Source organism: Sitophilus oryzae, unplaced genomic scaffold (assembly GCF_002938485.1).
Source record: "Sitophilus oryzae breed Bouriz unplaced genomic scaffold, Soryzae_2.0 scaffold_1297_pilon_pilon, whole genome shotgun sequence".
Lineage (NCBI taxonomy): Eukaryota > Metazoa > Arthropoda > Insecta > Coleoptera > Curculionidae > Sitophilus > Sitophilus oryzae.
The window spans coordinates 11,675,087-11,692,059 of record NW_022145945.1 but is presented as its reverse complement, the minus strand read 5'-3'; the positions used below and the strand labels follow the sequence as shown (position 1 = coordinate 11,692,059).

Genomic DNA, 16,973 nt, shown 5'->3' with positions numbered 1-16,973 from the left:
TTGGCTCGAAATAGCAAGTGTGTGGTATTAAATTATTCGTAAAAAAAATGCTTTTTCCAAATATACTAATGAGCCACCCTCGTTCTATTTGAAAAAAAATTGAGATATGATTAAAAATACGATTTGAACATTTTCTAACTGGCCAGGACAAGACACAAAAAACATTAGACGATCAAATCTATTTTTCCAAGGCTCCTTGATTAAAAATTAGTGTTTTTAACACAGCCATGGTACTCTATATTGAAATTTAAAATACAATTTGTTTTTGAGCGAATATGTCAAACGTTGACATATGATATGTCATTCGATTCAGAGTGTCATTTGCAATCGAATAAAGTAAAAAAAAAATACCGAGGGTGTCATTTAAAAATCAAAAGTTGTAGTCATTTCCGGTGAAACAGGAAGTGACCGAAAACAATATTAAAAACTTATACACTAATATACCAAATCTCGTTTTTTTATCTAAAAAAAATAAAAAGTTATAGGGGTGAGCCTTTTTTGAGACGCACCCGGTATATATTCGTTGTTGAAAATAAAAAAAAAGTGTTTTCAACACATAATAAACGATAGATATTAAAAATAGATGTGTGTGACACTTGTAAAATTTTAAAAAGTCAGTTTGTCCAATGACAGTATAGATACATATATTTATAACAGTAGTCGTTCAGTATAATTTTAATTCGGCGGGAAATTATTTTTCCGAAATTAAATATATCATTGTCTGTATAAATAAAAAATGTATAGAATTCATACATTCAGTTTTCACAGCAAAATACCCCTCATAAATTCTAGCATTTCTAATTACAGATCTGGAAACACGACTCAATAAAATCTAAATTATTTTCTGATTCTATATTACTATCGCTGCTATATTTATTTTTATTTGTTGATTTTTTTGATTGTAATTATACGGGTAAAGCGTGAAATAATCAAATAAAGCCACATTAACACCTTGGTCGATCGAGATGGCTGTCATTTAAATCTTTAATATTAATATTCTTATTAAAAGATACGATCTGTTTCTTCCTTAAGATGGAAGAAATGTAATTATAGTTTAGTAATTAATAACCTAATAATTTTCTCTAGAATGTGCGTGTGCGAGTGTGTTTGGAATAAATAAGTCTATTAAAAATTAATTAAGATTAAATAAATTAAAGAAACTGTTAATCCATACACAGGCTATAGAAAACGATTAAAAAGAAAAAGTTGGATAAGAACTCTGTGCTTATTTTTAATATAAAACTGAAAAATATACCATCTAATTATTGTTCACGTTGTATACAGCAAGAAATTTAGCGTATATTAGCACATTTTACTAAAAAAAAGAAATCATTTGTTATCTAATATTTTTTAGTAAGTGGTTAGACTTTTGCCATTCGCACCCTCTTTCCCGCTACACTCAAGCGATGTTCGATGTATTAAGTTGGCTCGTGTGCACATGTAATCCGTGCACTCAGGCGCGTCAACTTTTACGACGTTGACTGTTGACGGTCGCGTGGGGTGTCTACTAAGGGCTGGCAAAGGTTAGTCTTGGGTCGAGATTTCCATAGGTAAGAAGAGTACAATGCGTTTATTAATGTACCAAACAAAGAGAGAACAGTAAACACGTTGCCAAACGTATGTAATGAATCGAGAAACTGTGCACATTGCTAAGAGACGTGGAAGGGGATATAACAGATTTGTCAGAAGTGTCTAGCCCTAGCAGGCAACTATTAAGCTTGAATAATCAGGTTGGTTAGCGTGCTTATTTGAAGTGTGTTAGTTCATTGGTTTTTGTCAAAAACTCTAACGTGATTGGTCGGGCTTAATAGTTGCGTGCTGGGGCTAGACACAAGTGATTTGTCGCAGTTGACCGGTAGACTCAATCACTACAGAGGTACTGATTACGAGACGTAATTAAATCGTGAAGCTGAACGCATGCTGTACACCTTTCCCTAGAACTTTAAGTACTGACCTCTGTCAGTGATACTTTATTAATTTGTTTATTTCTTAACGAGTCGTTGTAATTTTCCCTATAGCTTGAAAATGTTTAAGTGCAAGCTAGAAACGCTTGCATTTTTGGTAAAAATAAGTGGAATTGAGTTGGTTTTCGACAGTGGTCGGGCTCGATACCTCGAAATCTATTAGAAATAATTGATTGTAGTTTTTTCAAAAACTTTCTTAATATTTCTGTTGCATTTTCTTCGTAGACAGTAAGTGAAAATCTTTATCAATAAAAAAATTACACGACTGCTGAAAATTGCTATGCTCTAAAAGTAAATAGATGGATTGTTTACAATTATTTTTGAATGAAAAAAAACAACCTTATCGATTTTTTCTTATGTAAACATCTTGTAAAAGATCTTATCTTCAAAATAAAAAAAAGTTTCAATATCTAAAGTGTCTCTTGAGTTATGGCGTGGTATGTGTTAAGAAGTTGAGTTTTTAAATTATCGCGATTACTGACGTTTTCTCGTTATAAAAAAATGACACCTTAAAGATATCCTTATAATTCCATTTCAGATGCTCAGAAACATTTCTAATGATTTTATCTAGTTATCTTTTCGAAAAAAAAGTCTTTTAAAAATAAGCGGTTCGCGATCGTGATTTTACTTTACTTGATAGAGAAAGGCGTACCGGCAACCCCGACTTAGTAAGATCCCTATGCGAATTACTTCCACACATGTAAATACCGACCCAAGAGTAACAGTTGCCAGTACGGTATAACACCACTTATACAAAAATCAAAATAGGACTAGCTGAGATTTTTTTTATATTTTTGTAGGATGCACTTAAATCAGACGAGTTTATTTAATATATCAGCATGTCTATACGACCCCAAATGTGCTATGAATATATTTAAAAAATACATTTATAAAAACGATACAAATTAAGTTAAAAATAAAAATTTATTTATAAAATATCGATTTTTTTATCATAACAACTTAAAACTATACTTTTAAAAAGTAAAAAGGTAATAAGTTGATCATAATAACTGAAAAAAAAACTGATACAAATGATTATTTTGTAGAAAAGTAAAAATAAACACACATGAGCAATATCAGTCACTTTCCATGTCTAAATCTCTTATTTTCTCTGTAAGGATTCCTTACATATATTTTTTATATAACCCATACACATATTTCTGGAGCAATTTTCAGAATGACACTTTGTTTTTATATCTTTTTGCGTCGGACAGATCACACATCTGTTTTTTCTTACCGGTTACTGTGATCGTATTTCTTGATTTTCCGGAATTCCAGATATGCTTTCAATATTTGGATTTTGCGGAAATTGATCTAATTATTTCAGGATCAATAAACAATAAAAAGCAATTTATAGATTCTTTAGCATTTTTGGCGATTCCTAGAGCTCTAGGAACATAATTTTGCATTCCTGTTCTATAACATTTGGCAATGCAAGTGTTCCAAAACAATTTTCTCTGGTTCCTTGTCCCGTCCAATATAATATTTTTCATGCAACAGCCAAATATGAGCTCATTATCAGAATCGGCATTGTTCGTTTCCTACTCACTATGAAGGTCTAGCGCTTCACAATAGTCTGATTCGTCCAGAGATTCGCAGTGGTCAATTTCAGATTCTACAACACTTAGTACTTCTTGCATTAATTCTTGGAGCTTAGATTGCTCATCAGACTCATAAAAATAGCCTGCCATTTTAGTACTAAAATACTCAATGTTACATACATATAAACAAGAAAAATGTTACCAAACTTGAAAAAAACTGAAAATCTATTATTTATACCAGAAATAACGTAAGTGTAGGTGTACTTAAAAATACGGGATGTCCCAATATTCCATAGACATAGAACTACTATGTATTTTTGAAATCAAAATAAGTTCATTGGACACAGTTTACCTCTACACAAAAGTGCTTCGTTTGTCCGTTAGAGGGCATTAAACTTTAAAAAAATCAAAACCAAACCAAACACATTTTTTCAGATATTTTAACAACCGTTGTTCCAATTTTAATGAGATTTTGTGTGTCATGTTTTGCTAAGTGCTTCAACATTTGACTTTCGGAAAAATCAATAAAAAATACGGGAAGGGTGAAAACTACCCCTACCCCTACATAAATTTTAGTATAAATGATTTCGAACACAACCGACGACTGATTTTTTTCCGTAATATGGTCCTTCTAGTATTTTCTATATATTTTGTCTCATGTAAAAAAACGCTACCTCGCATACTTTTTGAACAAAATAATATGTATTTCCCAAAGCCGATTTCCAAAAAATGTTTTGTCGCATCAAGCTATAGAGGCGCATAAAATCTATTATGCTCTAATAATCTATTTGTAGAAAATATGGAATTTTGTGATGGTATCAAAAATTGAGGGGTTCAAAGCAGTAATGGTGTAGGTAAGTCAGAAATTACTGCTTTTTGTAATAAGGCTTTAAAGTTCATCTCAAGTATATAAAAAATGTTGCAAAATAAACTATTAACTTTTTTACTCAATGTGTATAAACTGGTATTATGTATTTTTTATTTTAAATAGTCGTTTGACCACATATTTATAAAAAAAATACAAAAAAAATACGCTCTGAATAATTAGAAATTATTTTTCACAGCATAAACATAGTGGCGTCATTTATTACTTTATTTAGGCACAATTATACTAAATATAGCCACAAGCTGCAGTTTCCTACAATATTGTCATTTTTCACATTTGATGACTTACACCACTTTTGCTCTGAGTCCTTCAATTATATTTGACAATAAGCTTCATACAAAAATTAATTAATTTTAAATTTATTAACATTCGAGTTATTTTTTATTGATACCCTCAAACGGCAAACGAAGCACTTTTGTGTAAAGGTAGATTATGTGCAATTAACTTATTTTGATACAAAACATACGTAGTTCCATATCCACGGGATATTGAAACTCCCTATCCCTATACATTTCTCCAAAAAAATCCTTTATGGGTATTTCGCCACTGCACTGCAAAAGAATAAATGTACTGTTCATGCATCTGTAGATGTTATTAATGTATGGCAATCGCTTCTTTGATTTTAAAGAACATAACATAAATAAACATAACATACCTAAAATTTAAAAATAATCATACAGAAAGTTTGGGCTTTTTGGTTTTACCTTATTAAATAATTGTTGTCAGGTAGTAATTGTTAATTTTGAAGTTTAACTTGATATAATGTCATTTTAACAGAACGTCAACGGTTTCTTGTAGACGTAGATACGTAAAAAAGTAAAGTGTTCTCGAATAGTTGAATTTAAATATTTTAAATAGTGTTTTTCTTTATTCTTCTTTTTTTTGCTTCCGACGACGGAAAGAGATAAACTTTCCGAAACGTTAAGCATTTTTTTCGTTGTTAGGCAAATTTGTATAACTGTAAATATAACTTCGGACAAGCAGTGTCCGTTTAGGTTTAACGCCAGAAGTGTTTACAAAAAAATAACTATTTTATTTTGTAGATTTTCTTGCAGTGCAGTGGCGAAATACCCATAAAGGATTTTTTTGGAGAGATGAATCCGCCACATAGGTATAGCAATTTTTTCCCTATACATTGTGTAGGTGTATTTTGGAAAAATAAATACTACAAAAAAGTTTCCTCAAAAACTATGCTGTGTGGCCTTTTTACGAAAAAAAAAATCTGTCGTCGGTGGTGTTTGAAAATATTAATACTAAAATTCATGTAGAGGTGGGGGAAGTTTTTACTCTTCCCGTACTTTTTTTTGTTTGTTTGCGAAAGTCAGATGTTAAAGCACTTAGCAAAACATAGACACCCAAAATCACATTCAAATCGAAATAAGGGTTCCTAAAATCCTAAAAACATTTTACAAAAAAAATCTGTTTTTTAAAGTCTGATGCCCTGTAGCGGACAAACGAAGAACTTTTGTATAGAGGTAAATTTTGTCCAATGAACTTCCAATGATTCTAAAAATACGTAGTAGTTCTATGTCCACGGAATATTGGGACACACTCAAGGGCGTAGATAAGGGGGGGGGGTACTGGGGGACAGTACCCCCCCCTGACGCTTGACGAGATACGAGAATTGAAATAGTCATTGACTATGAAAGGATTTTTTTAAATTAAAATCCGACATAAGAACACTTTGTATGCTTTTAATTATGTTGATTTATCGTTTATAATATGTTCGACCTAATTAAAAGCACACAAAGTGTTCTTATTGGCCAGGACAGATTAGTGGGGTTAACTCTAATCAATATCCATAAAGATATTGAAATAAATGTTGATGCTGTTATTGATAGGTTTTCGAAACAGCGTACTAGAAAACTTGATTTTGTTTTGTAGTTTTATTTATAGTTTTTATAGTTTTTTTTTTATAGTTTAGAGTTTTTTTATAGTTTATAGAAAATTAACTAATAAACGTCGTTGTTTCATTTTTGTTTATGTTATTTACAAATCTATATTTTAATTTTTATGTTATGTTTTTATATCTTTTTGAAGACAAAAAAATCGCCGTCGTTTTAATTCGACAAAAAAATTCCGACGGTGATTTTTTTTGCGACTTAATCATAGTACCACCCCCATAGCATACACTTATCTACGCCCCTAGACACACTTTATATTAAATGCTGGGGACTATACAATAATCGCAATTCTTCATTAAAGTTATCAATAATTTACTAAAAATTATAACAGGAAAAATCTTTTTTTAAAATTACTTTTTCTAAATTATTGTTTAATCTTGAACCCATATATCCTTAATATTTAATAATTTATTTATACACTTTTATTACAAATTCGAAATTTTACAGTCCAAACTTAACGTTTTTATTCAAAGTGAATGAAATAAGTTGAATTTAAGTTTTAGAGCAAATATACTCGAAAATCATTAATTTCTAAACTAAAAATATGTAATCATAAAATCCTTATTTATTGTTCTTATGAATTTAGAAATATATTATGATACATCATATTTTTTTCATATTACTAACTTTAATTCTATAAATATATAAAAGAACAACAACGATTGGCATAAACAACTTATTATAACAAATAGACCTAGCCACAGTGAATCATTTTGGAATTTTAAAACTCTAAATTAATTATTTATTATTTTATTGAAAATATTCAGTATTTTAAAACATCATGTAGCGCCTTCGCCATTATGTCAAGAGAATAATTAAAACGTTCTTTTAAAAGTTTAAGTTTATTTTTTTTACTTTTATAAGTGTAACATAACGATTTTATAATCAAGAGGGCTTAGACTTTAGCATTTAAAACAATCTAAAGTAATTTCTCATAAAAAATTCATTTTTTTTCTCCTTTACCAAAGTAAGCTCGATTAGAAAATCCTTTTAATGGCATTGTATTTTCTTTGTAATAAATAAATGTTTTATTTTAATAAAACCAAATATTTTCTTACAGAACTATATGAAATATGTTTATCATTACAATTGTGAATATATTTTATCAATTTATAATTGCAAGAAAACATAGTAATTTTTTTCATGTTTTGTACAGTATTTTTAAAATTTAAAAAATACATACCAAAAGCATTTTAAAAAAAATAATAATATAGGTACTTACTATAAATTTACTTTACTACTAAGTATATTGAACTTTATTTAAATCAAAATGCATAAAATCCATAATATAGGTCACCAGATATAATAAAAATAAGCCATCCATATCGTCCATATGATAGATAAAGACGTTAATATCGCCCACACTCAACATTTTAAATTTAAATTGTCTAAAATACATCCTCATTAAAATGAGATGTAATTTTAATTTGACCATTAGACCAATTTGTCGTGTAGACACGCTTTTTTGTTATTCAGCAATAAATCTTTAGACAAGTCGCTTGTTTTATTGATAACTAATTACTTAAAAGTTTCACATTAGAATAAAATAAAAATATTAAATATTTTTGAAATGAAAGTAGAAAAGTTGTTTTGATATTATGGCGAATTCGCCAGGACTGGGCATGTCAGGCCAAAAAATTACAGTGGATATCTAGCTTGGTATAAGCATCTTTCTATTGATAAATCTATTACAAAGCTGTATTATATAGTTTTAAATAAATTATTTTCATATATTTTTGTTTTGAGTATTAATTATAATTTTCTTGAACCTGTTTTTATTTATATACATACATATTAATATTCAAGGGTATCATCTTCATTTCTGTATTTATAACTTTTCTATAACAGTTTAACTAGAATATTATTTTATATTAGTATATAGAATAGAATGATATTCTGTGTTTTTATGTTTATAAGTGCTATAAATAATATATGATGTATATTTTAATATACAGGCCCAAACTGTATTCCGGAAAATTCGGCAGCATATTTTGCAGATAAAAATAAATAAAAAAGTTCTTATAAATGTATGTCCTAAAATGGTTAGTTTCGGAGATACAGGGTGTAGAAGTTACATTTTTATTTCGATTTTTTCCAAATAATTTATGAAGATACGTTAATATTTTGATGAAAATCGGTGTCTGGGAGTTTTTTGACATGAGAAATTTGGATTTAGATGTCAATATGACTTCTACTACCTACTAAAATATGTAGGGCGCCACCTACATATTTTTTAACTGGTTTGAAAAGTAATAATTTTTCGTCCGTACATGTATAAAACTACTGAGTAAAAAAATATATATTTACGACGTTTTTTACGTAAAAAAGGTCTCTTGGTAAAAATCGCTACGAGTAATGATTCTCAAGATAATTTGGAATTGAAATTATCAATACCTGTCATGGCTGTCATCACTGACATAAATTAAACATGTTGACTAAATAGGTATTAGACTGAAATCATAAATTTTAAATGTTTTTGTGCCAAAAGTTCAACAGAAACTGTTTTATCATCATTTTTTGCAGAAAGATTTATGATTAATTTAAAAAAATATAAATTTCCCAAATTTATTATTTCAGTGAAATAAATAACTATTTACTCAACGTGTTTATTTTTCGTCAATAATGACATGTTACAGTTGAGGGTTGGAACCTTTGGTGTTACACAGCAAAATAAAACACTAAATCACCACAATACACCAAAACACTTTTACTTTTACACTGGACGCGCGTTTCGCTAACCATGTTAGCATCATCAGCAGATGATTATAAACTAATCGATGATTATAAACTAATTGTAGTTTATAATCATCTGCTGATGATGCTAACATGGTTAGCGAAACGCGCGTCCAGTGTAAAAGTAAAAGTGTTTTGGTGTATTGTGGTGATTTAATGACATGTATTGACTATTTCCATTCTAAATACAGTACGTCTGTCCGTTCTGTATATAGCTACGCGGTATCCGTGAGAGGGGAAACGATATTCATGCGATATTCTCTCGATGTTTTTCGTAAAAAATTAGACGACGCGTCCCATCAATAAAAATTCGACAAATTTGCAAGTGGCCAATAAAATGAGTGGGCGGAGCGATTTGCGGTGACGTACTCGTCAAGACGACGTATAAAATATATTGCTGTTTATTTAAATGTTTTTTGTCCGCATTCCTTTCATAGACACAGATCCAGCAGATGTACTGTATCTTAACAACGGTTGCTCGTAGCGATTTTTACAAAGATATATTTTTACGCAAAAAGTCACAGAGATGTATATTTTTTCGCTCGGTAGTTTTATACAGGTACGGACAAAAAGTTATTAAGCTTCAAAACAGTTAAAATACATGTTGTTGGTTAGGTTAGGTTATAGAGCCCCTATAAATAGGAGTCATATTAACATCAAAATCAAATTTCTCATGTCAAAAAACTCCCAGACACCAATTTTCATCGAAATATTGACGTTACTTCAGAAATTATTTAGAAAAAGTCGAAATAAAAATGAAACTTCTACACCCTGTATCTCCGAAACTAAACATTTTAGGACATACATTTATACGAACTTTTTTACATATTTTTATCTGCAGAATATGCTGCCGAAGTTTCCAGAATACAGTTCGGACCACCCTGTATATTAGTGATATAAAACAAGGAAAGAAACATAATATGTACATCAGAATGCATAACTATATTGTAAGCATGTAACCACGATGGCAGAGAAATGAATATATATGAGGCGTCAAGTTGCAAAACCCGCCTTATCCATTCTTTAAAAAAATGCCTAATGACATATTATATTAATAGTGAATCTTGAAATCAACATAAATATAGTCCCAAACTGCAGCAAAACTCACCTCTATAAAATTCACTACGTTAAAATTCACGTTACTGCAGCAAAAATCCACTTTTTTTTCCACTTCCGATCCACTTTTGTCATTATTGTTGCAAATCCCGCTTTTTTTCATAGGCTTTTTATTCAAGTGATAATATTATTACTGACGAATTAGGTAGGAATTTGAAATGGATAAGATCCATTTCAAATAATTACTTAATTTTAATAAAATAGCATGTCTGATAAATCAAGTTAGGATGCAAAAATATTGCTGTAGCAAAACGCGTAATATGAACCATACTGTAACAAAAAATTAAATATAATTTTTTATTTCTAGAAAAACGAGATAAAAAACAATGAATGGTTCCACTCAATCCACACAGTTTTTTTGTAAAATAACGCTTCAAACATTTGCTAAAGTAGTTTTTGCATATTATCTCTTAACAACGTTTTTGGGATAACACGGGTTTTGCAACTTTGACGCCCCATTCAGGGTCCGGCAATAGTGCGTCGGGTATCTGTAGCTCCTAGAATAAAAAAACTTGAGAATTTTATTTAAATGCAGACCTAAAGTATGTACCAGGATGTATTTCAGGAAAATATCTTAACTTCTATAGGGTGGCTCAAAAAAGTGTCAGTGAATCTGGATGATTTTTTTTTAAATGGAACACCCTGTATATTATTGCATTTTTGGCTTCCTTTCAGATCACTTTACATATTCCTAAGATATAAGTAAATATATTTCGATAGTTTCAGAGATATTAAAAACCAATTCAAAAAAATATATTTTTCAGCTTAAAAATATTATTAAAAATACAAGAACTGTTCTGAAATCAAAACTATATTAAGGTGCGTATTCATTATCCGAACGAACGAACGAACGAACGAATGAACGAACGAACGAATGAAAGTGCGGTATATTTAGACGGGGACCGAACGCATGCGGCCGTTCGTTCGTTCGTGCGCTCGACCATCCGCTTCGAGTCGGTACATCAAAGGCGTTTAGACGTCATGGTACAAAGAATACAAGGTATGATCGATAGCGGCTCCAATTTCGTTCAATTCGCGCATACCATCTGTGACGTCACTAGGAAAATAATGAATAAATAAAAAATAAAGAAAGTTGACAGGAGATCTGCATTTTTGAGGTTATGGATAAGAATTGTTTATTTTTAAGACTTTTTAGTTCGTTTAATTTAATAATTACTAAAACCAGCAGTTCCAAAAATATATTTAAAAATAATAATTATCTATTAACATGGATTTGGACGATAATAGGTAAAAATACTAAATTATTTCTATATTCGGTATAAAATTGTTTATTAGGTTTTTAGTTTGCGATGTTTATGGTAAATAATTTTCATTTTTATTGCCTCTGAATTCACATGAGGACAGAGTTGAGGATATCTATGGAAAAGTAACCACAAGAGGAATTGTTACATCATTTAAAAAATATTGGGAAGTTTATTGTTTCCCATCGAAAAGTAGAAAATGCCAATGCAGATGAACGTATTGTAATTGTGATAGAAGTAATTCTAAGGGTGAAGTTTATTATAATTAGTGGAAGTAATACCAAGGGTGAAGTTTATTATAATTAGTGACCTCTGCTTCTTTTTATATGTAGAAGTTTCTGGTTTTGAGAATAAATCGGTTGAACGACACCCAAAATTTAAAGGAAGTATTTGCATACCCAGAATATGCCCATCAAGGATTATATAGCTCAAATTTCCTTTAATGGTAGGCAATTATTCAATGCAAATTAACTTTTTAAGTGACTAAAATATTAAATAGTTTACAATATGGTATATCACTAAAAATATATTACTTTTAGGTACAATTAGGGCCCGATACATTTCAAAAAGTAGAATATTATTTTATATTAAATGAGGTATTGTACTAACAATCAATTTATATTAATAACGGAGATTAAAAAATACAGAATAAATAGTTCTTTTTTCTTATACTACAAAATAAACTATAGAATACAACAGTATTTAAAAAAAAAAAAAGTGATGTTCCGGTCGAGACTCGAACTCCGGTCTCTCGCTTCCTAGCCCGACTCTTATGCACTGCTCCATAGTAACTTGTTTGGCGATAATTCAATGACGGTATATATAAACAAAAAAAAAACAGGTTTATAACAATATCTTGACGATTTGAACTGGCGCGCGAATGAAGAAATGCGTGCGGTCTTCTCGTGCGGTCCTATCGTGCGGTCCCCGTCCATACCACTAGCGTACGTTCGTTCGTTCGTTCGTTCGTTCGTGCGGATAATGAATACGCACCTTTAGGTATTTACTTTAGATGGTCTGTTCTTACTTTACTATAAATATGGTAATCGTAACTCATACAGGATGTTCAATATTCTACGCCAAACTTTTTAAAATATAAAATATTTTTTCTTTGTGTTTTAAGTATTTCAAAAGTTTTAATAGTTTTGCAGATACACGCTGTATTAGTATTGTTTCATATGACGCTTTCAATGGTAAAATGCGAGATAAAAATGATTGGGTGGCTTTGATAAAAATTTACTGTGAAAAATGCAATATAAAATAAAAACCGCGAATATCTGCGAAACCGTTAAAAATTTGAAATACTCTAAATACCAAAAATTTTCATTTTTTAATTCTCCATCTATTGAAAAAATAATATACAGGGTGTTCCATTAAAAAAACGAAGAAAAATTATTTTATATTTTAGAAAGTTTGGTGTAGAATTTTGAACATCCTGTATGATTTACGATTTCCATATTTAAGAGCAAAGTACAGGGTGGCTCGAATTCGACGCTCATCATTGGGATTTCAGAAACCGTAAGAGATACAGGATCGGTTAAATGGAGGCAAAGTTGCGCAATTTGATGGTGAATAAAATGCCGCATTGCATTTTTATTTTTTTTGCATAAAATATTCTGGTGATGGAATTTTCTGTACGAAACGTTGGCAAATATCAAAGTGACTATATATAGTGTTTTAAGAGTGATGAAAGGATTTAATTAAATTGAAAAAAATCAGGTCCGTATTTAAAAAAATTAAGTTGATGATGGTCGCCAGAAGCCGAAACGTCAGAGTCAATATTTAATCACACAGAGTTATAGAGCAGAAAAAGTGGCCATGAAAATATGTTTTTCATTTTAAGTTATCTTAACAAATAAAGCTAGGAAACAATAGAAAACAAAATTGAAAATTCCGTTTTTTTTCGAATATATTCGGAATTTTTCAAAATGCTTGACTCCATTTAACCGATCCTGTATCTCTTAAGGTTTCTGAAATCCAAATGATGAGCCTCGAATTCGAGCCACCCTGTACAGACCATTTAAAGTAAATGCCTAATATAGTTTTGATTTCATGACAGTTCTAGTATTATTAATAATTTTTTTAAGAAAGGCTGAAAATATATAATTTTTATTTATTAATATCTCTGAAATTATCGAAATATATTTACTCATGTCTTATGATTATGCAAAGTGACCTGAAATGAAGCCAAAAATGCAATAATATACAGGATGTTCCATTTAAAAAAACTATCTCGATCCACTCACACTTCTTTGAGCCACCCTATAGAAGTTAAAATATTTTCTTGAAATACATCCTAGTACATACTTTAGGTTTGCACTTAAACAAAATTCCCAAGTTTTTATTTTAGGAGCTTCTCCGGACTCTGTATATAGAAAGGTTCGTATAGAAAATACTTTAAAAACAAATATCAGCTTGGGCCTGGTTTTACATTATTATTAGATAATAACTAACGTAGTTTCTTTTTCATATTAAAAATTAACATTTTCAGAAAAAACTTGAGACACTTACCCAGGGAGGCTTCAGGATCAGAAAGATCACTGATGGAAGGAACCTTCCTGATGGTTGTGGGAACCACTCCTGGTGATGAATCTTCATCGCTATCATCTATTATCTCTTGTTTTAATGGATAAAGTAATAATTCTTCATTCTAAAAAAAATAATTTATCATCAAAAAATATTCACTAATTATTGTCACACATTAACAATACGTATTATATATTTTCCGCCACACTTTTTTATTTGTATCTATTGATATATTATGTTTATTTTTTTTTCTGTATATGGTAAAATTTTAACAAAATAATTTAGTACTAACTAAGAACACGGTATGTCGCTAGTGGTAGGAAAAATAATTTTTAGAGGTTACTAGCTCTGTTACTAGTTTATTTGGTTGCCTGAAAAATACGTATAATCTCTGGTATAATGTCCTTTAAATGTATTTGACATAATTGTCAACTTACAACGAGAAATAGTAAAAAAATAGTTTTATTAAATTTGGGCCTGGGCCTGGGCCGGGCGGCGAGGACTGGTTTGTTTTTGAATTGAAAAAACAGAATTGACATCTATGGATATACAAACGCCTTCAACATCAAATCATCTATTTTTATGTTTTATGAAAGTTACTCTGATTCTGATATACTAATATATCAGAATCAGAGTAACTTTAAAAATAAATTATTTAATGCAAATATAAATATAAAAAAACATTTAAGCAAAAAAGGCGAAGGCGCTGGGTTAAACGTAGTTTTGACTAGGGAAGGACACGGAGGGACGCTTTGACACAACATTTTACTATTAGGTTTCATATCTATCTTAATAGACATATATCTATCTTAATAGATTGTTACTTTCTTTTATCTATGATATAAAGTGAACATTATTGCAAGGGCGCATATACACTAGACTAGTGTCTACGTTCCACTAGTCTACTCGGCCACCCAACATTGTTGCCAAGTTGTAGTGGGATGTTGTGTTTTGGCAAGATACTTATTTAAAATTTGATTAAAAATTAAATTCAAATATTTTTGTTTATGAAAATATAAGATACTTTAACAAAAAAAAATGTTAATGCTACATACTAGACTTAATTTTCTCTACATTTATTCAAAGTGAACGTTAATCAAATCATCTAGAAATATTACTATTATTTTTGAATTTACATATTTTTTGTTTCTAAAAATATAAGATATATTCGTAAAAACGACTTTTGATAAAGATTAACTACATAAGATTTATTACATTTTCACTGAATTTTAATTCAGTGTGAACATTAAAGAAACCATCTGAAAATGAAAATCACAAACATAGTTGCTGATGAATTATTATTATGTGTATAAATACACGGTATAAGTTAAGAGCTAAGAGCTTAAGTTGTCTGTTACTGGTTCAGACGGTTAATTTTCTTTAATTTTAATTCATTTTATAATAAGTTAAGAGCTATAGTTAATATAAGTTAAATAAGCTTTCTGCGGTTTATCGTAAACAATATTTTGTCGGATGCCGGTAGGTGCAGATCTTGTCAGAAACTGTATTAATTCTACAACACTGAATATATTGCAAAAGTGGCGGATACAAAAGGGGCTCGTGGAGCCCAGGTCCCCTCCTAAAATCTATAAATTAGGCTAAATATTAGGCTTTTTGGCTATAAGAAATTCCTGTATCCGCCCCTGTATTGCAAGTCTTCTTACTGATATTTGTCTTGTTTAATTTACATACAGTTAATACAGCAGAAGGGCAAATGTCCACAGTTACTTACGAGAAAAATGGAAAAACCTCACTTTACTGAAGCAAACTGAAACGCTTCGTGTATGAATATGTATTTGAATACGCTGTCCGGTTGCTGAAACGGAAACGGTACGGGATGGAAATGATACGTGTATTATAATGTTGACCGACCTTTTACACTTGACTATATCTTACTTCTTTGATTATTTGGTCAATTACCTTGTGCCACTTGTGCATGTGATTTTAAATCTCATGTTAAACTTAAACTCTTCTTTCCACTAAAATTTTGTTACAGAACTCGCCGGAAAATATTTTAATTTTGCTGAAGTAAAGACTAAGCAAAGGTGCTATTTCCTGTATCTGGTTAGTATGAAATTTTTAAATATGTTTCCGAAAAGCACACATATTCACAAAACAATGAATACATTCACAGCAAGCACTAATATTAGAAAGATTGCTATTAATTTCACTTATTTTTGCTCTATTTAGTATTAATATTCTTATTGCCATTAAAAACGTTCTCACCAGAAGTTCCAACAAAATACACCAAATAAAAAACCAAACTTTGAAATAAACCGTAAAAAGAAATGTCTTCAATTTTCAAATTTTGAAATCATGAAATTAAGAAACAACAAACATTGTCGGGTGGACAGAGTAGACTAGGGGGGGGGGGGGGGGGGTTAAGTACCCCTCCTAGGAAGTAAATCATAAATAACTTATGGAATTTAAAGCAAATGACGACAAATGCGTTTGTAGTATCTTTTTGAAATAAAGAAAAAGTGTAGAAAATATCAAATAAAGTGAATAATTTTCCTCACATTATCTTTGTTGAAAAAAATCGACAAACAACGTCTGTTTTTACCAGCTACGACAATTGAATTTTAAAAATGTTTACTTTTAAAAATACTCTGTTAACATTTTTTACACTCAATTCTGGTGCAAATGGGCATTAGTAACCCACGAGCTATATACTCTGTTTTTTTTTTCTCAGGTAAGAGTTCCACAGACGATGACAGAATAAAAACAGATGACGTCCATACCAATCCATTTATTTCACTAAAAAAAGTTTCTAATATTTTTTAAAGTTAACTATGGATGGGTTTATATAGAAATCCGTCATGGCATTGTTTCTTGTTGTTTTTAATCAGTTTTATTGGTTTATTTAAAAAATGACAGATCATATTTCAATTGGTTTGACGGAACGATGAACGACAAATGGACGCCGCGCGCCGATGCGTATAAACTCGACTTAAGATTTTAGAGAGTTGTCAAACAACTGCCAAATTATAGGTTATAATTTTGTGTCAAATTATGTTAAACAGAAATGTTAAAATATTTTG

At 30.1% G+C, this 16,973-nt stretch overlaps 1 protein-coding gene across 1 annotated transcript in view; it reads right to left on the bottom strand.

The window, feature by feature from the left end:
• The window catches only part of LOC115874794 (protein C-ets-1), a 408,685-nt gene that overhangs the window by 318,770 nt on the left and 72,942 nt on the right, over positions 1–16,973 (bottom strand). Inside the window, exon 3 of the mRNA XM_030890076.1 lies at positions 13,918–14,056. Coding sequence (XP_030745936.1) covers positions 13,918–14,056 — 139 coding nt within the window. The remainder of the gene's footprint in view (positions 1–13,917; positions 14,057–16,973) is intronic.